Source organism: Elephas maximus, chromosome 3 (genome assembly GCF_024166365.1).
Source record: "Elephas maximus indicus isolate mEleMax1 chromosome 3, mEleMax1 primary haplotype, whole genome shotgun sequence".
NCBI classification, from domain to species: Eukaryota; Metazoa; Chordata; class Mammalia; order Proboscidea; family Elephantidae; genus Elephas; species Elephas maximus.
Window position 1 is genome coordinate 107,841,435 of NC_064821.1, and position 22,078 is coordinate 107,863,512.

Sequence of the window (22,078 nt, forward strand, 5' to 3'; positions counted from 1 at the left end):
AAGTAGAACAAAATTCTAACTCAAAAAGAAAGACCAGGCTTGCTGGCCTGACGTAGACTGGAGAAACCCTAAGAATATGTCTCCTGGACACTCCTTCAGCTCAGTAATGAAGTCACTCCCGAGGCTCACCCTTCAGCCAAAGATTGGACAGGCCCATAAAACAAAATAAGACTAAAGGAGCACAGCCCTGGGTGGGGCAAGTACTAGAAGGCAGGAGGGGACAGGCAAGCTGATAATAGGGAACCCAAGGTTGAGAAGGGTGAGTGTTGACATGTCAACAGGTTAATCAGTGTCATAAAACAATATGTGTACTGTTTAATGAGAGACTAGTTTGTTCTGTAAAACTTCATCTAAAGTACAATAAAAAAAGAAAAACAAAAAATAAATGTGTAAAGCTCAGCAAAATTTTGAACCTTTCTATCCCTCAGTTTGCTCACCTCTAAAATGAAGGTAACACTTACCTCATACTATAAGGATTAAATAAGATAAATAAGATAACATATGTAAGGTAATTACCATTATGCCTGGAACAAAGTAAATGTTTAGTACATGACAGCTATTAATAAACAAAATTAAATTGTACGGTAATAAATGGAATAAGTAACAAGGTCACATAAGGCTTTTGGAGATTTTCACTCTAGTTCTACTTCAGTATTAGAATACCTATTATTTTATTTCACAGTTCTCCAAAATTAAAATGTCTTACCTGTAAGTAGTGTTTGGAACATAGACATCCCTGGCAGGAAACTCCAAAATTTCTCTGGTAGGTCTAACTCTACTATCAGGGTAAAGCTTTACTTGAAGCAGTTCTGGGGTTAGGCAATAATGGGGATTTTCAGGTGCAGGAGAAATGTCTATTTTCAGCTGAGCTGCATAATATTATAAAAACAGTATAAATGTTAAAAACATTTTTGGAAGAATTTATATGCTATTTATACTAGGCCCTGGGAAGAATACTACATAAACCAAATTACTATTATCTCATGCCTCTAAATTATTTCATTTTACCAAGTCTCAAACCTGTAAAATTACTGATACAGACATAAATGGTTAATGAGTGAATGAATGGCAATGAGGGAAGAAAAAATCAAAAACAGTAGGATGACGGAAAAAGAGGGAGGCATCTAGCCTAGAAACAAGTCAACATTTCCAAAGTTAAATGATTTTAAAGGTTAAATTTAGGCATGGCTAACTTCGAAACAATTTTACCCTAGAATGGTTTCCTCCAACATAATATAAGTTTGTTTCTAAGTATCATTCCATGTACTTTATCCTTTCTGCTAGAAAATAATTCCAGTACTCAAATTATCAAGGATACTGAATCCCACATTCAAACTGTTAAAATCACACAACAGTAGATAAATCAGATAAAGAAGAAGACTGACAGGTATCAACAATTGAACAACATATGAACCAGACAGAGGAAAACAAAAGGAACACATAATTATATACACGGTACATATTAGTGATGGTAGCAGTTTCAATGTCTACTCAAAATGAAAAAATACCTGTAATAGGTCTTAGTCGCCGTAAAACAGAAGACGGCCTTCTCATATCAGCAAGGAATTTGTACAAATCTTCATCACTTAAGCGGTCTCCTTCCTGATTTCAGAGATACAGGAAAAAAGAATTCAATAAAATATAGTAGATTTAAATGAATTTATATTCCCGTTAATAATCTTACCCTTCTTTCTACAATTTAGTAAGAAATTTTATGTACTTAGTTAAAAAACCCATTGCCATCAAGTCAATTCTGACTCACAGCGACCCTACAGGACACAGTATAACTGCTCCATAGGGCTTCCAAGGCTGTAAATCTTTACGGAAGCAGACTGCCAGGTCTTTCACCCATGGGGCAGCTGGTGGGTTCAAACTCAAAACCTTTTGGTTACAACTTAATCAGTGCACAGCAGGGCTCCTTTATGTATTTACTTATAGCTTATTTTTTATGCCTATAAGATATTCTAAGACATCCTAAAACATGGCAAAACAATACAAGTTTGAGGTAGATGAAAAGGAAAAAGGAAAAACCCGGCTAAAGCAGATGAATATAAAAATATATGACAGTCTGACAAGCTTGTTACAGCTGATTTCATATTTGTTTTTTCAATGTTATATCACCAAATTTCAAAGGGCAATACAATCAAATGCAAAATCTACAGCACTGACTAAATAAAATTTTAAAAAATGAAATAATGACATAAAACTGTTAAGAAGCATAACTATCCTCATACTAAGCCCAGAAAGAAAATTCAAGTACCCCAATCAATGGGGAAAAAGCCAAAAAAATGAACCATAGCTAATTAATATAGATTTTTAAATTTAATGTTAATATTTTCTTTTTAGCCTACAACTACAATACCTAGGAATTTACTGACCTTATTCCTTTACTCAAAAGTCAGTCTTTAAATTTTACTAACCCAATCTTCCTGCTTATAACGTTTTATTGTTTTTAATGTTCATATGTGTTTAATGTTCATATATTTTTATCTTATTTAGTAATAAGCACATGTAAGGCTATGAGCTCCCCCTTGAGCCGTATCACATTTGGTATGTTCTAAATAAACCAAAAAAAACTTGCCGTCTAGTCGATTTCAACTCATTGCAACCCTATCCGACAGAATAGAACTGCACCAGGGCTCCTCTGATGTTCTAAATAGGGTATAGAATTGATCTTTTTTTTTTTTCAGTGACCTAATATATGACTAATTATTATAAATGTCTCATCAGTTGTTAAAGCAGTATATCCTCTCTCTGGGGTATAGAATTAATACAGATCTTAAAATGAATTTTATTTATAATACATTCAAATTATCTCCAGACTTAATTATTTTTGTCTACTTTACCTGTTAAATTGATTATGTATTGACCTCGACTCTTTACTTCCTATCTGTTTCCATGCCTTTTAGTGAGTGGGGGAAAATTCTCTCCCCTATGCTTGGCCACGTTACTTGCTTTGACCAGTAAGCAAATGCCATACAAGCAGACTTGAAAAAACACTACACAACTGAGCTTGCCCTCCTTCTTGAACTTCTGCCACTGCTACGAGAACAGGGCCAAGCTAGACTGCTAGAAGATGAAAGCAGGAGTTGAGAGACATTTGTAATACAGTAGATTTGCCTCAGTCTTCCCCACAGAAGTCAGTCTAGATCAACTAACCCCTAACCAACTTCCAAACATGTGAACAAGCCTACTTCAGTGGAGCAGCCAGGCTGACACCCTCTCCTCCATTTAACAGACTTAGTGTTTTGTGCCACTGAGGCAATAAATAATTTACATACCTGTCAACAAACAGAACAAGTTTCCTAAAACTACTGAGTATGTTTGATTTTCTTTTTAATCTCCATGTATTATTAATAATTTTGACCAGATATATTCCAAATATATACATAAACATTCCTGATTATTTTATCACCACAGCCCATGGTAATCTTTCATCAATTTAAAAACACTGTCTCATTTATGAGAAATTTGTACCTTGAATCCTACTTTATTAAAATTGACTTCTGCTTTCCTTTTTAATTTGCATTTCCCTGATACATAATTTTTGAGCCACTTAACAATACCTATAAAAACAGCACATTCTCATAGTTAAAAAAAAAAAAAAAGAACTGTACAAAGTGTAAATGCTTTCCATTTCCAACAATCTCTTATTTATTTTTAAGTTTTCACAATCACATTGTCCTCGTTTCCAGTTGGCTATCTCCAACACATTTTTTTTTATCTCCAACACACTACACAGTACATGGTGAATGCTCAAAAAATATTTCTTGGATAAATGAGGGGCTCAGTGAAATTAATGGATAGGTGGATGGGTAACTCATTGATTTAAGTTTACAATGCCAGTTCATTGATATAGCAGCCTAAAGAAATGAAGACAGAACTGTGGAGATAGTTGCAGAAAAACTGACATGGTAGCTGAAGATGTTGAAAGAGAGGGAAATGTCTTATGTCCTAGCTTTTGTCATTGTATCAGAAAACTACTGCTTCATTTCCACAGCTATATTTGCCCTATCACCCCATTCAAGTACCACTATGGGCTTGTCTAGACTCTTTCCTGATAACACTGCCCATAATAAAAAGACCCTTAAAACTTCAGATGCTTACCAACTAGTTTATTTCCACTCGAGTGTCTAGTTTCTTTCTATTTCAGTCAGATGGCTGCCTATGTAACAGTAAAGAGGGCTTCAAGTGTATTGCTATCTGTCAATCCATGGCACATACTATCCTCAATGCTTGCCCTCTCAAGTTGTAAGCCAGGATTCCCTCCCCTTACTTAGAGGAACTCTTAATGCATTTCTCAAAAAAGGAATTTTGAGTCAATTCTTAATCTGGCCCAAAATACATGGATGTTAACTTTCTTCAGATTTTCCTGCTAGTACAAGTTTTTTCCCACTTTTATACGGTTCGGATCATCTAACCACTTAACAAAGACTTTTAAATTTTTCTGATCTTACTTTCACAATATAAAATCTATTTGATTGGCGATCTAGTATGAACACGCACATACATGTGCACACTCAAAAAGTGAAAATAAAAAAGGCTCACTGAAACATTTACCCTCACTATGTGCCATGCAGAGCCCTGGTGGCTCAGTGGTTAAATGTTCAGCTGCTAACCAAAAGAACAGCAGTTTGAATCTACCAGCCAAACCCTACAGGGCAGTTCTATTCTGTCCTATGAGGACATTATGATTCAGAACTGCCTTGATAGCAATGGGTAACAGGTATGGGCAATGCACTATGATTCTATTCTACAGTTTGTTTTAAGCTGTTATCTACTAAACTGATTGTCATTATACCAATGAATCATAACATGCATTTGAAAAACACTGATTTAACTTAAGATTTGAAGAAGAGGGAACAGAATCGCAAAGAATAAAATATCCCGGTAAATAACTTTTTTTTTGAGGGGGGGGAACAAGCTTTGTTTATTAATATTTCTTGCTGTGGCAGCAGTGATCAAGGTTAATTCCTGATATATTGCCCTTTCTTTCCTTTTTTTCTAATTTTTATTGTGCTTTAAGTTTACAAATCAAGTCAATCTCTCATACGAAAACTTACATACACCTTGCTATATACTCACAGTTGCTCTCCCTCTAATGAGACAGCACACTCCTTCTTTCCACTCTACATTTTTGTGTCCATTCGAGCAGATTCTGATCCCCTCTGCCCTCTCATCTCCTCTCCAGACGGGAGCTGCCCACATAGTCTCATGTGTCTACTTGAGACAAGAAGCTCACTCCTCACCAGTATCACTTTCTATCCCATAGTCCAAGCCAATCCCTGTCTGAAGTAGTTGGCTTTGGGAATGGTTCCTGTCCTGGGCTAACAGAAGGTCTGGGGACCATGACCTCCAGGATCCTTCTAGTCTCAGTGAGACCATTATGTCTGATCTTTTTATGAGAATTTGGGGCCTGCATCCCACTACTCTCCTGCTCCCTCAGGGGTTCTCTGTTGTGTTCCGTATCAGGGCAGTCATCGATTGTAGCTGGGCACCATCCAGTTCTTCTGGTCTCAGGCTGATGTACTCTCCAGTACATACGGCCCTTTCTGTCTCCTGGGCTTATAATTACCTGTGTCTTTGGTGTTCTTCGTTCTCCTTTGCTCCAGGTAGGTTGAGACCAATTGATGCATCTTAGATGGCTGCTTGCTAGTGTTTAGGACCCTAGACTCCACTCGCCAAAGTGGGATCAGGCAGTTTTCTTAATAGATTTTATTATGCCAATTGACCTAGATGTCCTCTAACACTATGGTTTCCAAACCCCGCCCCTCCTACGCTGGCCTTCGAAGCATTCAGTTTATTTAGAAAACTTCTTTGCTTTTGGTTTTGTTCATTTGTACTGACCTCGCCTGTATTCTGTGTTGTCTCTCCCTTCACCTAAACCAGTTCTTGTCTACTATCCAATAATTGAATACCCCTCCCCCTCCCTCCCTCCCCACTCTCGTAATCATCAAAGACTATTTTTGTCTCTGTTGACGTTATTTCTCCAGTTCTTATAATAGTGGGCTCGTACAATATTTGTCCTTTTGCAACTGACTAATTTCACTCAGCATAATGCCTTCTGGATTCCTCCATGTTATGAAATGCTTCACGGATTCACCGTTGTTCTTTATCGATGCACAGCATTCCATCGTGTGAGTATACCATAATTTATCTATCCATTCATCCATTGATAGGCACCTTTGTTGCTTCCATCTTTTTGTTATTATACACAGTGCTACAATGAACATGGGATTGCTGGATCATATCATGGTTTTATTTCTAGCTTTTGAAGGAAGTGCCAAATCGATTTCCAAAGTGATTATACCATTTTACATTCCCACCAGCAGTGTATAAGTGTTCCATTCTTTCCACAACCTCTACAACATTCATTATTTTGTATTTTTTGGATCAGTGCTAGCCTTGCTGGAGTGAGATGGAATCTCATTGTAGTTTTGATTTGCATTTTCTAATGACTCATGATGGTGAGCATTTCCTCATGTATCTATCTGTTAGCTACCTGAATGTCTTATTTAGCGAAGTATCTATTCAAATCTTTTACCCATTTAACTGGGTTATTTGTCTTTTTGTAGCTGAGTTTTTGCAATATCGTGTAGATTTTAAAGATCAGGAGCTGATCAGAAATATCACAGCTAAAAACTTTTTCCCAGTCTGTAGGTAATCTTTTTACTCTTTTGGTGAAGTCTTTGGACGAACATAAGTGTTTGATTTTTAGGAGCTCCCAGTTATCTAGTTTTTCTTCTGCATTCTTACTGATGTTTTATATACCGTTTATGTCATGTATTAGGGCTCCTAGTGTTGTCCCTACGTATAGCGTGGAACGGAGCGTTGTCCCTATTTTTTCTTCCATGATCTTTATCATTTTAGATTTCATATTTAGGTCTTTGATCCATGTTAAGTTCGTTTTTGTGCATGGTGTGAGGTATGGGTCCTGTTTCTTTTTTTTTTTTGCACATAAATATCCAGTTATACCAGCACCATTTGTTAAAACGACTGTTTTTTCCCCATTTAACTGCTTTGGGCCTTTGTCAAATATCAGCTGCTCATATGTGGATGGATTTAGGTGTGGAATCTCAATTCTGTTCCACTGGTCTGTGTGTCTGTTGGTGTACCTGTACCAGGCTGTTTTGACTACGGTGGCAGTATAATAGGTTCTAAAATCAGGTAGAGTGAGGCCTCCCACTTTCTTCTTCTTTTTCAGTAATGCTTTACTTATCCAGGGCCTCTTTCCCTTCCATATGAAGCTGGTGATTTGTTTCTCCATCTCTTTAAAAAATGTCAATGGAATTACGATCGGAATTGCATTGTATCTATAGATGGCTTTTGGTAGAATAGACATTTTTACAATGTTAAGTCTTCCTATCCATAAGCAAGGTATGTTTTTCCACTTATGTAGGTCTCTTTTGGTTTCCTGCAGTAGTGTCTTGTAGCTTTTTTTTTGTATAAGTCTTTTACATTTCTGGTAAGATTTATTCCTAAGTATTTTATCTTCTTGGGGGGCTACTGTAAATGCTATTGATTTGGTGATTTCCTCTTCGATGTTCTTTTTGTTGGTGTAGAGGAGTGCAACTAATTTTTGTATGTTTACCTTGTATCCTGATACTCTGCTGAACTCTCCTATTAGTTCCAGTAGTTTTCTTGAGGATTCTTTATGGTTTTCTGTGTATAAGATTATGTCATCTGCACACAGAGATACTTTTACTTCTTCTTTACCAATCTGCTGTTTGTTGTCAGGTGCCATCAAGTCCGTTCCGACTCACAGCAACCCTATGCACAACAGAACGAAACACTGCCCGGTCCTGAGCCATCCTTACAATCGTTGTTATGCTTGAGCTCTTTCTTGCAGCCACTGTGTCAATCCACCTCACTGAGGATCTTCCTCTTTTCTGCTGATCCTGTACTCTGCCAAGCATGGTGTCCTTCTCCAGGGACTGATCCCTCCTGACAACATGTCCAAAGTATGTAAGACACAGTCTCACCATCCCTGCCTCTGAGCAGCATTCTGGTTGCACATTTTCCAAGAAAGATTTGTTTGTTCTTTTGGCAGTCCGTGGTATATTCAATATTCTTCACCAACGCCACAATTCAAAGGCGTCAACTCTTCTTTGGTCTTCCTTATTCATTGTCCAGCTTTCACATGCATGTGACGTGACTGAAAATAACATGGCTTGGGTGAGGTGCACCTTAGTCTTTAGGCTGACATCTTTGCTCTTCAACACTTTGAAGAGGTCCTTCGCAGCAGATTTGCCCAATGCGATGCGTCTTTTGATTTCTTGACTGCTGCTTCCATGGCTGTTGATCGTGGATCCAAGTAAAATGAAATCCTTGACAACTTCAATCTTTTCTCCGTTTATCATGATGTTGCTCATTGGTCCAGTTGTGAGGATTTTTGTTTTCTTTATGTTGAGGTACAGTCCATACTGAATGCTGTGGTCTTTGATCTTCATTAGTAAGTGCTTCAAGTCCTCTTCACTTTCAGCAAGAAAGGTTGTGTCATCTGCATAACACAGGTTGTCAGTGAGTCTTCCTCCAATCCTGATGCCCCGTTCTTCTTCACATAGTCCAGCTTCTCGAATTATTTGTTCACCATACAGTTTAAATAGGTATGGTGAAAGAATACAACCCTGACGCACACCTTTGCTGACTTTAAACCAATCAGTATCCCCTTGTTTTGTCCGAACAACTGCCTCTTGATCTATGTAAAGGTTCCTCACAAGCACAGTTAAGTATTCTGGAATTCCCATTCTTAGCAGTGTTATCCATAGTTTGTTATGATCCACACAGTCGAATGCCTTTGCATAGTCAATAAAACACAGGTAAACATCCTTCTGGTATTCTCTGCTTTCAGCCAGGATCCATCTAACATCAACAATGATATCCCTGGTTCCACGTCCTCTTCTGAAACCGGCCTGAATTTCTGGCAGTTCTCTGTTGATATACTGCTGCAGCCATTTCTGAATGGTCTTCAGCAAAATTTTGCTTGCGTGTGATATTAATGATATTGTTCTATAATTTCCACATTCAGTTGGATCACCTTTCTTGGGAATAGGCATAAATATGGATCTCTTCCAGTCAGTTGGCCAGGAAGCTGTCTTCCATATTTCTTAGCATCGACGAGTGAGCACCTCCAGCACTGCATCTGTTTGTGGAAACATCTCAATTGATATTCCATCAATTCCTGGAGCCTTGTTTTTCGCCAATGCCTTCAGAGCAGCTTGGACTTCTTCCTTCAGTACCATCGGTTCCTGATCATATGCCACCTTCTGAAATGTTTGAATATAGACTAATTCTTTTGGTATGATGACTCTGTGTATTCCTTCCATCTTGTTTTGATGCTTCCCGCATCATTTAATATTTTCCCCATGGAATCCTTCGCTATTGCAACTCGAGACTTGAATTTTTTTCTTCAGTTCTCTCAGCTTGAGAAACACCGAGCGTGTTCTTCCCTTTTGGTTTTCCATCTCCAGCTCTTTGCACATGTCATTATAATATTCTGTCTTCTCGAGCGGCCCTTTCAAATCTTCTGTTCAGTTCTTTTACTTCATCAATTCTTCCTTTTGCTTTAGCTACTCCATGCTCAAGAGCAAGTTTCAGAGTCTCCTCTCACAACCATCTTGGTCTTTTCTTTCTTTCCTGTCTTTTCAGTGACCTCTTGCTTTCTTCATGGATGATGTCCTTGATGTCATTCCGCAACTTGTCTGGTCTTCGGTCACTAGTGTTCAGTGTGTCAAATCTATTCTTGAGATGGTCTCTAAATTCAGGTGGGATATACTCAAGGTCATATTTTGTGTCTTGTGGACTTGCTCTGATTTTCTTCAGTTTCAGCTTGAACTTGCATTTGAGCAATTGATGATCTGTTCCACAGTCGGCCCCTGGCCTTGTTCTGACTGATGATATTGAGCTTTTCCATGGTCTCTTTCCACAGATGTAGTCAATTTGATTTCTGTGTGTTCCATCTGGCGAGGTCCAGATGATATTGAGCTTTTCCATGGTCTCTTTCCACAGATGTAGTCAATTTGATTTCTGTGTGTTCCATCTGGCGAGGTCCATGTGTATAGTCGCCGTTTATGTTGGTGAAAGACCGTATTTGCAATGAAGAAGTCGTTGGTCTTGCAAAATTCTATCATTCGATCTCCGGCATTGTTTCTATTACCAAGGCCATATTTTCCAACTACTGATCCTTCTTCGTTTCCAACTTTCGCATCCCAATTGCCAGTAATTATCAATGCACCTTGATTGCATGTTCGATCAATTTCAGACTGCAGCAGCTGATAAAAATCTTCTAGATTTTTATCTAGATAAAGAAATAAAGGGCATAAAAATTACCGATCTGGATGCCCTTTATTTCTTTATCTAGCCTAATTGCTCTGGGTAGGACCTCCAGCACAATGCTGAATAAGAGTGATGATGAAGGGCATCTTGTCTGACTCCCGATTTCAAGGGGAATGCCTGGTGAAGAATTTCTTGAATGTATAAATTAACCTCTAAAATTAATTGAGTGCATTTGAGCAGAGAAATGCACTATTAAACTTGAATGTTCTATTTCATATAGCATGGATATAGCAGTTTAGGCCAGAAAAAACTGGAATGAGGACAGATGTAACCATCACTTGCTCAGACTAAGAAAATTCATAAGCCATCCATGTTAACGAAAAGTTAAAATATTACTATCAATAAGCAGGATGTACATGTGGAAGATTGATTCTGATGCATTATTAGCCAGCGTTAACACTTAAACACGTAATGATAATAGGTATAATACAAATTATTATTTTTACTGTTATAGTTTTTATTATTCTTAAAGTTTTTAATTCCTTGAAATCACAATCAATAAATACATGTAATTACTTTTGTGAAACTGAAAATGTACAAATACATCCCCAAAATGTCTACATGACAAACGTATACCTGCTTAAAAAAATTTGTCACTGTGAGGGTAGCAGGTCGAAAGCTGGTCAGGTTACAAGCATCATCTCCACTTGTTGTCCTTTCAAGCGATCGCCTGCCAACTATACTAGAATTCCTCCTCTCTGACCAAGACCCTTTTCGTTCTACCAAGAAAAAAAGATAAGATATTCATTTTCACGATATTTAAAATTCTTTTAATCAGTTTTCCAAATACAGGAAAGAATCCACCAAAGTTGAAAATTACCCAGTCACCATACTTATTGGAGTAGAAAAATTTCACTTCTGGAGAGAACAGTAATGCAGCACTACCACACACCTTTGGTTATCTTTTTACAACTGCACCAAGGTAAAATCAAGTCCATACCACACAAAAATTTATGTGTATGATCAAAGATGGTCTATAAAGAACAGCTATAGAGGAAGCAGTCATTTATTAGGAAATATTTACCACACTGGAAATTTTAATCACCATACAATGGTCCCTCAGTCTTAGCACTTGAGTTTGAAACAGAATTTTAAGGTAAACTTGCACACAAAGTCTCTGCAGGACAGCTGAATTATTTAAAACCAACAGAACAACTAGAGATCAAGAAGGAAATAAGAAACTTGAACAACACCATAAACAAACTATACCTAACAGATATCTACAGAAAACTCCACTAAAAATAGCAACAGAATATATAGTCTTCTCAAGCGCACACAGAACATTCTCCAAAACAGATGATAAATGAAAAAATAAGACACAATACATTTTAAAAGGCTGAAATCATACAAAGTATGTTCTCCAAGAACAATGGAATTAAACTATAAATCAATAATAGAAGAAAATTTTCAGTTGTCCCAGCACCATTTCTGGAAAAGACTATTTTTCCCCCAAAGAATTGTCTTAGAATGCTCGTCAAAAATCAATTGACCATTGATATATGGGTTTATTGTGGACTCTCAATTCTATTCCATGGATCTATATGTCTATCCTTATGCCAATATAACACTCTCTTGATTTCTGTAGCTTTGCAATAAATTTTGAAATAAGAAAGTGTGAGTCCTCCAAATTTGTTCTTCTTTTTTCAAGGTTGTTTCAGCTATTTTGAGTCCCTTGCATTTCCATATGAATTTTAGGATCATGCACTCAATTTCTGTCCAAAGCCAGCTGGGATTCTGATAGGGACTACATTGAATCTATAGATTAATTTGGGGAGTACTGTCATCTTGACAATATTAAGCTATTAAAGAAAAAAGGAGGCCCCCAGAAATTACCTTTTAACTAAACAGAAGGTTAGCTCAAAAAATGATGACTGTCACCCTTGAGTACTGCGCTCTTTTAAAAAATTATCTACATGACACCAAATGGACAACAGTTACTCTAAAGCATAGATGAGAAGCTCGGGAGGCAGTGAGACTAAGTTAGTGAGAGTGAAACAACTGGAATGAAAATAATGAGACACATATGAAACATGTAACCAATGTCACTGAACATTATGTGTAGAAACTGCTGAATGGGGGCACGTTTTGCTGTGTATATTTCACCAAAAATACAATAAAATACTAAAATAAAGAAAAAGGCAAAAAAGAAAATCCTTTTTATACATCATCTCACTGCTGAGTATACAAATAAAACAAGCCTATGTAAGAAAAATGGAAAAAAATTAACATTTAGAATTATTTTATATAAAGCACTCCTACCTCCAGTGCTGATTTCTACTTCTGTAGAATCTCTTTCTAAACTTCCAGCACTGCTAACAATATTCATTAAATGAATAGCAGTCCAAGCAAAAGGCATGCGGTATTTCCCAAGTCTTTGGCAAAATTGATCTGCTTGACTTTTCAGCTTCTCCAGTTTTTCCTTGTTCTGCAAAACGGAACTTGACACATTATGTGATTATGCTCAAAAGAAATCAAGGACTATTTCATACTATATAAAGGAAGAGATTAAGAATTCTCAGTTCTCCACAATACAGAAAAATAACCTGGACCTTTCAGACATCAATTAACTGAACAATCTCACTACATTCTACAAACGTATGGAGTAATCTTAGAAATTTCTGTTTGTGATTATGTCATCTTGGAAGAAAGGAAAGGAGACAAAGTACCAAATATGTTTATTACAAGCACTATTTTAGGAAAGTAAACATCACCATTTTCTAGTCAGCAACTGTTAACCACAAAAATATTCTAGGTTATTGAATTTTAATACTCGTTACATTTTGTTACTATGAAAATGATGAAGGCAACTGAGCCAATCTGAAATAATCCCTAATTTATGACAATCTTGAGGTGGTGGTGGGGTGGGGTCAGTGATAAATTAGCCCAGAGTTGTGATAAAGGAAACAAAGACCAAAATAATCATAAGAGGGCTAAACTCTGTAAAAAGATTTATGGTTCAAAGAGTACACACATATGTGGCAGACATGTTGAAGATGACACAATTTTTTAGGCTTTTCCTGAAATAAACACTAAGATGGCCTACAATAACAAAGCTATGGTCCAAGAGTGAAAACCTAAACCAAATCACTCACATACCATTTCCAAGATATACTCTGATGACAGTGCTCTACCTTGAGAATGAGGGCTGGGAAAAGATAGGAAGACAGCTAAATGGTAGCACTACTGATTGCCAGATGTATTATACCCCCAAAATAAGTTCTTGTTTTAAAAGCCTAGATATCAAGTATACTTAACTCTATCAGCCAATGTAGATAAGTAAGGGAAGAGTGGAACAAGCTGCTCCTACACCTATGCGTTCCATATAGCAAACCCATTACCGCTGAGTTGATTCCAACTCATAGCGACCCTACAGACAGAGTAGAGCTGTCCCATAGGGTTTCCAAGGAGTGGCTAGTGGATTCAAACTGCTGACCTTTTGGTTAATAGCCAAGCTCTTAAACGGTGCGCCACCAGGGCTCCCCATATAATGAAGCATATTTAATTTGTAAAATGTCAGCTTGGGGAAAGCCAGAATACTTTTAGCCTGAATTCAACTAGATAGCCAAGGATCAAAGAAAGCCATCATGTGCTCACATCCACCTACATTAGTATAAAAAGTTCAATATTCCTCAAGCTTACCTCGCCTGGCTGTCTCAAGTATTAAATCTTATGTTCACAGAGCCAAGGATCACCAGTTATTCTCACCAGTTTTTTTACTATGTAACTGTATCTGATGACAAAAGAGATATTGCATTTTCTAATTTTATGATATTTCTTAATCATCTGCAGCCAGATGAAGTCCTGGAATACTTCTATTTTTTTAGGAGTTCCATCAATATCACTATTTTGTAAATATACGAAAGTTTTTAATTATTTAAAAGTTAAACTGAATTAACAAAGTCCTTTCCAAGAAACAAAAATTTAAAAAATTAATTAGTTTTGAGGTATAGGAGATTTTAAAGACTGGAACAGCACTGTTTACAAGAGACACACATTAGACCCAATGACACAAATAGGTTGAAAATAAAAGGATGGAAAAAAGTATTTCATGCAAATAACAACCAAAAGACAGATGGAATGGCAATCTTAATATCAGACAAAGTAGACATTAAAATAAAATCTGTTAGAAGAGTTAAAGATAGACATTGTATAGTAATAAGTCAATTTGTCAAGAAGGTTTAACAATCATAAATATATGTGAATCCAACATGAGAGTACCTAAATATATAAAGCAAACACTGATAGAATTGAAGGAAGAAATAGGCAGCACTACAATACAGTTGGAGCCTTCAATACACCACTTTCAATATTGGACACAATGTCTAGAAAGAAGATCAACAAGGAAAGAGAGAACCTGAATGACACTATAAACCAACTAGACTAAACAGACATATATAGAACACTTCAACCAACAGCACAATATATTCTACTCCAGTTCATATGGAATATTCTACATGGACAGACCACATGTTAGGTCACAAGGCAAGTCTCAATAAATTTAAAAAGACTAAACTCATACACAGTATTTTCTCTGACCACAACAGAATAAAACTAGAAATTGAAAACAGGAAAAAAACTACAAAATACACAAACAGGGAAATTAAACAACACACAAATAAATTACCAATGGGTCAAGGAAGAAATCAAAAATCACAAATTCCTTAGAATCAAATGAAAATTAAAGCACAGTATACCGAAACCTATGGGATGCAACGAATGCATTACTCAGAAGGAAACAACAATAAATGCCTACATGAAAAAAGAAGATCTCAAATTAACAGGCTAACTCTACAACTTGAGGAACTAGAAAGAAAGAGAACAGTAAATTAAGCCTAAACCTACCAGAAGAAAGGATATAACAAAGATCAGAGCTGAAACGAAATTCAAAATAGAAAAATACAGGGAATCAATAAATCTAGAAGTTTGTTCTTTAAAAAGATCAATAAAATTGACAAACCTTTAGCTAAACTGAAAAAGAAAAAAAAAAAAAAAGATACAAATAAACACAATAAGAAATGGAATAGGAGACATTAAAACTGACCTGACAGAAATAAAGAGAATTATGACAGAATATTATGAACAACTGTATGGTAATAAACTGGATAATTAAATGAAATGGAAAATGCTTAAAAGCACACAATCTACCCAAACTGATTCAAGAAGAAATATAGGGGAGGCGGGGCCAAGATGGCTGACTAGGCAGACGCTACCTCGGATCCCTCTTGCAACATAGACTCGGAAAAACAAGTGAATCGATCACATGCATGACAATCTATGAACCCTGACCATCAAACACAGATCTGAAGAGTTGACCTGAGTGACAGGTGAGCGAAAAGCTGCGCCCTGAATCAGCGACCGCTTCTGGAACCCGCAACCCACCCCACAGCCGTGAGCCCCCGCGGTTCCCTGGTGCCGGGTGGAAGCGCTGATAGCGGCTTCCTGAGGCAGGGCAGGCACGGGACACAGCCCTAACCCCTAGCCCCCTGGGGTAACCTCTGTAGAGACTCACCCAACACAAGCAGGCTAAACACTGACGGGGCTAACGAGAGAACGAACAATCACGGGGACGCAGCGACTGTTTTCGGAGCCTGAAGCCAGCGTCCCAGTCAGAAAACCTAGGCACCGGGCTTTGGACTAGGCGCAGGGGAGCTGCGCACGGCATCCTGAGATGGCGCAAACACGGGGCACAGCCCTAGCCCCCTGAAGTAACCCCGGGGGAAGCCCAGCCAGTGCACGCGGGCAGCGCAGTGACGCGGCTGAAAGGAGGAGAAGTCATCGGGAGGCAGAGACTGATTTTGGAGCCAGGAGTGCAGCATCCCAGCCCAGGAACCTTGGCACTGCGCTTTGGACTGGGAGCGGAGGAACTAACCACGGCTTCTGGGACAGCATAAGCACAGGACCCAGGCCTGATCCTTGGGGGCAATCTCTACCCAGCCAGCGCACACAGTCGACACGCCCCTCGGGAATCTCAGATAAAACACTCATCCTGAGCAAGATAAGTAACTCTGTCTATATTCCTGGGTGTAATCTCTCCTATCTATCTGATCCCTCCCTTCCCCTTCCCAGGCGGCTTCATTAACACTGGAATTTCCTGGGCCAGAGAGTAAAGTGCTCTGCGGTTTTTTTGTTCTTTGTTTGTTTGTTTTGTCTCTTCTTAACCCATTCTCCTGGCCTGAGAGAAGCAGCTACAAAAAAACCCAGGGACCTGACTTCCCAAAACTGGACTAAAAATACAGAACCAGCTCCAGCCAACCATTTATGATCCACAGTCTTGGGCTTTCATCCCTACAGGGAACAAGGTGGCTATTATAATGCAAAGGCAATTCTGATAGTGATCTGACTGTAATTGTTTTAGTGGATTACTGGAAAGACAAGTTTCCCAGGTCTGATATCTCTGCATATTCAACAGAGCCCTCACTGACCCACAAAGGAGAACTGAGGGCTGAAGCTCCACCCAAACCACCTGACCTAAAGCTATAGGGGTATGAGGATAGTGACACCTACCAATCTGTAGAGGTACCTGCATTGGGTGCCTAAGTTACAGCTGCAGAGCCCACCCACCAAAGTGCTTTAGGAATAGAGACACACCTACCTCACTGGCACTTGGGGGAAGCCTGTCAGCATCCTGTGCCACGTGGAATGTGACCCCCTGCTGCTACTAGAATCTGGTGCACACAACTATCACCACTACTCCTCTAAGCACATAGGTGACAGTCTACCTCACACACTTGGTGACCCAAAATCAGATTCTACTCAAGAATAGTGAATGGACTCTTAGGCTTGTATTTCTGGTACCAGCCAAAACCAGCTGATAAAAGGGCATAAGTGATTCAAAGCCTACAACAATCAAGACAGTGCAATCTAGTAGCCCATCTACGTATACTGAAAGAAAACAAAACAGGATAAGACTCAGCAAATATAAAATAAATCATTATAATATTTTATAGATGGCTCGGAGACAGCAGTCGATATCAAACCACATAAAGAAGCAAACCATGATTGCTTCTACAACTCCCCAAATTAATGAATCAAAATCTTTCCCAAATGAAGATATAATCCTGGAATTGCCACATGCAGAACATAAAAAACTAATTTACAGAATGCTTCAAGACATCAGGGATGGCCTCAAAAATGAAATAAGGCAATCTACACAAAAAGCCAAGGAACACACTGATAAAGCAGTTGAAGAAATCAAAAAGATTATTCAGGAACACAGTGGAAAAATTAATAAGCTACAAGAATCCATAGAGAGACAGCATTCAGAAATCCAAAAGATTAACAGTAAAATTACAGAAATAGACAACTCAATAGGAAGTCAGAGGAGCAGAATCAAGGAATTGGAATGCAGAGTGGGGGAGGGGGAGGATAAAGCAATTGACGCCAATATAGCTGAAGAAAAATCAGATAAAAGAATTTTAAAAAATGAAGAAACCCTAAGAATCACATGGGACTCTTTCAAGAATAACTTGCATGTGACTGGAATTACAGAACAAGGAGGGATAACAGAAAATACAGAGAGAATAGTTGAAGATCTGTTGGCAGAAAACTTCCCTGACATCATGAAAGATAAAAGGGTATCTATCCAAGATGCTCATCCAACCCCATATAAGACTGATCCAAAAAGAAAATCACAAAGACATACTATCATCAAACTTGCCAAAACCAAAGATAAAGACAAAATTTTAAAAGCAGCCAGGGATAAGAGAAAGGTCTCCTACAAAGGAAAATCAAGAAGAATAAGTTCACACTACTCAGCAGAAACCATGCAGTCAAAAAGGCAATGGGATGACATATATAGAGCACTGAAGGAGAAAAACTGCCAGCCAAGGATCATTTATCCAGCAAAACTCTCTCTCAAATATGAAGGCGAAATTAAAACATTTACAGATAAACATAAGCTTAGAGAATTTGCAAAAACCAAACCAAAGCTACAAGAAATACTAAAGGAAATTGCTCAGAAAATCAATAACATCAGATAACAACACAACACAAAGACAAAGAACAGAACATCCTGATATCAACTCAAATAAGGAAATCACAAAAACAAATTAAGATTAATTTTAAAAAGGAAAAAATGCTCAAAACAGGGAATCACTGAAGTCATTATATAAAAGATCACAATAATCTAAAAGAGGGACTAAATACAGGAGGCACAGAACTGCCATATGGAGAGGAAAATAAGGCGATATAGGACGATACAAGTTAGGTTTTTACTTAGAAAAATAGGGGCAAATATTTAGGTAGCCACAAAGAGGTCTGACAATTCCATAACTCAAAATAAAAACCAAGAAAAACATAAAGACTCAGCAAACATGAATTCGACTACTATGAAAATGAGGAACACACAATTTATAAAGAAAAATGTCTCAGCACAAAAAAGTAAGTGGAAGAAGGAAACTGTCAAAAACACACACAAAAAGGCATCAAAATGACAGTACTAAACACATTCTTATCCATAATTACACTGAATGTAAATGGACTAAATGCACCAATAAAGAGACAGAGTGTCTCAGACTGGATAAAGAAACACGATCCGTCTATATGCTGCCTACAACAGACACACCTTAGACTTAGAGACACAAACTAAAACTCAAAGGATGGAAAAAAATATATCAAGCAAACAACATTCAAAAAAGAGCAGGAGTAGCAATATTAATTTCTGAAAAAATAGACTTCAAAGTTAAATCCACCACAAAGGATAAAGAAGGACACTACATAATGATAAAAGGGACAACTGACCAGGAAGATATAACCATATTAAATATTTATGCACCCAGTGACAGGGCTGCAAGATACATGAAACAAACTTTAACAGAACTGAAAAGTGAGATAGACACCTCCACAATTATAGTAGGAGACTTCAACACACCACTTTCGCAGAAGAATAGGACTTCCAGTAAGAAGCTCAATAGAGACACGTAAGACCTAAATACTACAGTCAACCAACGTGACCTCATAGACCTATACAGAGCACTCCACCCAACAGCTGAAAATTTACTATTTTTTCTAGTGCACATGGAACATTCTCTAGAATAGATCACATATTAGGTCATAAAACAAACCTTTGCAGAATCCAAAACATCGAAATATTACAAAGTATCTTCTCAGACCACAAGGCAATAAAACTAGAAATCAATAACAGAAAAACTAGGGAAAAGAAATCAAATACTTGGAAACTGAACAATACCATGCTCAAAAAAGACTGGGTTATAGAAGACATTAAGGAGGGAATAAAGAAATTCATAGAATTCAACAAGAATGAAAACACTTCCTATCAAAACCTCTGGGACACAGCAAAAGCAGTGCTCAGAAGTCAATTTGTATCGATAAATGCACACATACAAAAAGAAGAGCCAAAATCAGAGAACTTTCCCTACAACTTGAACAAATAGAAAGCGAGCAACAAAAGAATCCATCAGGCACCAGAAGAAAACAAATAATAAAAATTAGAGCTGAACTAAATGAAATAGAGAACAGAGAAGCAATTGAAAGAATTAACAAAGTCAAAAGCTGGTTCTTTGAAAAAATTAACAAAATTGATAAACCACTGGCCAGACTGACTGAAGAAATACAGGAAAGGAAACAAATAACCTGAATAAGAGACGAGATGGGCCATATCAGAACAGACCCAACTGAAATTATCAGATTATTACGAAAAACTGTACTCTAACAAATTTGCAAACCTAGAAGAAATGGATGAATTCCTAGAAAAACACTACCTACCTAAACTAACACAAACAGAAGTAGAACAACTAAATAGACCCATAACAAAAAAAGAGATTGAGAAGGTAATCAAAAAAAGCCCCGGCCCGGACAGCTTCACTGCAGAGTTCTACCAAACTTTCAGAGAAGAGATAACACCACTACTACTAAAGGTATTTCAAAGCATAGAAAATGACGGAATACTACCTAACTCATTCTATGAAGCCACCATATCCCTGATACCAAAACCAGGTAAAGACATCACAAAAAGAGAAAATTACAGACCTATATCCCTTATGAACATAGATGCAAAAATCCTCAACAAAATTCTAGCCAATAGAATTCAACAACATATCAAAAAATTAATCCATCATGACCAAGTGGGATTTATACCAGGTATGCAAGGCTGGTTTAATATTAGAAAAACCATTAATGTAATCTACCATATAAATAAAACAAAAGACAAAAACCACATAATCTTATCAATTGATGCAGAAAAGGCACTTGACAAAGTCCAACACCCATTCACGATAAAAACTCTCAGCAAAATAGGAATTGAAGGAAAATTCTTCAACATAATAAAGGGCATCTATACAAAGCCAACAGCCAACATCATTCTAAATGGAAAGAGCCTGAAAGCATTTCCCTTGAGAACGGGAACCAGACAAGGATGCCCTTTATCACCGCTCTTATTCAACATTGTGCTAGAGGTCCTAGCCAGAGCAATTAGGCTAGACGAAGAAATAAAGGGCATTCAGATTGGCAAGTAAGAAGTAAAATTATCTCTATTTGCAGATGACATGATCTTATACACAGAAAACCCTAAGGAATCCTCCAGAAAACTACTGAAACTAATACAACAGTTCGGCAGGGTCTCAGGTTACAAGATAAACATACAAAAATCACTTGGATTCCTCTACATCAACAAAGAGAACATCGAAGAGGAAATCACCAAATCAATATCATTCACAGTAGCCCCCAAGAAGATAAAATACTTAGGAATAAATCTTACCAAAGATGTAAAAGACCTATACAAAGAAAACTACAAAGTACTAGTGCAAGAAACTAAAAGGGACCTACATAAGTGAAAAACATACCTTGCTCATGGATAGGAAGACTTAACATAGTAAAAATGCCTATTCTACCAAAAGCCATCTATACATATAATGCACTTCTGATCCAAATTCCAATGACATTTTTTAAAATGATGGAGAAACAAATCACCAACTTCATATGGAAGGGAAAGAAACCCCGGATAAGTAAAGCAAGTGGGAGGCCTCACTCTACCTGATTTTAGAACATATTATACAGCCACAGTACTCAAAACAGCCTGGTATTGGTACAACAACAGGCACACAGACCAATGTAACAGAATTGAGAACCCAGATAGAAATCCATCCACATATGAGCAGCTGATATTTGACAAAGGCCCACAGCAGTTAAATGGGGAAAAAACAGTCATTTTAACAAATGGTGCTGGTATAACTGGATATTTATGTGCAAAAAAAATGAAACAAGACCCATACCTCACACCATGCACAAAAACTAACTCCAAGTGGATCAAAGACCTGAACATAAAAACTAAAACGACAAAGATCATGGAAGAAAAAATAGGGACAACGTTAGGAGCTCTAATACAAGGCATATACAGAATACGAAACATTACTAAAAATGACAAAGAGAAACCAGATAACTGGGAGCTCCTAAAAATCAAACAGCTATGCTCATCTAAAGACTTCACCAAAAGAGTAAAAAGACCACCTACAGATTGGGAAAAAATTTTCAGCTATGACATCTCTGACCAGCGCCAGATCTCTAAAATCTATATGATTCTGTTAAAACTCAACCACAAAAAGACAAACAACCCAATCAAAAAGTGGGCAAAGGATATGAACACTCACTTCACTAAAGAAGATATTCAGGCGGCTAACAGACACATGAGAAAATGCTCTCGATCATTAGCCATTAGAGAAATCCAAATGAAAACTACGATGAGATTCCATCTCACTCCAACAAGGCTGGCATTAATCCAAAAAACACA

The 22,078-nt window shown here is 37.5% G+C and overlaps 1 protein-coding gene across 5 annotated transcripts in view; it reads right to left on the reverse strand.

Moving 5' to 3' along the window:
• The window catches only part of DOCK7 (dedicator of cytokinesis 7), a 271,583-nt gene that overhangs the window by 173,707 nt on the left and 75,798 nt on the right, over nucleotides 1–22,078 (reverse strand). For 4 of the 5 annotated variants that reach the window (XM_049879451.1, XM_049879447.1, XM_049879449.1 and 1 more), the window contains exons 11-14: nucleotides 12,595–12,760; nucleotides 10,912–11,054; nucleotides 1,509–1,602; nucleotides 707–869 (exon numbers count right to left, since the gene is read on the reverse strand). In XM_049879451.1, coding sequence (XP_049735408.1) covers nucleotides 707–869; nucleotides 1,509–1,602; nucleotides 10,912–11,054; nucleotides 12,595–12,760 — 566 coding nt within the window. Of the gene's footprint in view, nucleotides 1–706; nucleotides 870–1,508; nucleotides 1,603–10,911; nucleotides 11,055–12,594; nucleotides 12,774–22,078 lie in introns of all 5 variants that reach the window. The other variant, XM_049879452.1, reaches the window with a different exon arrangement.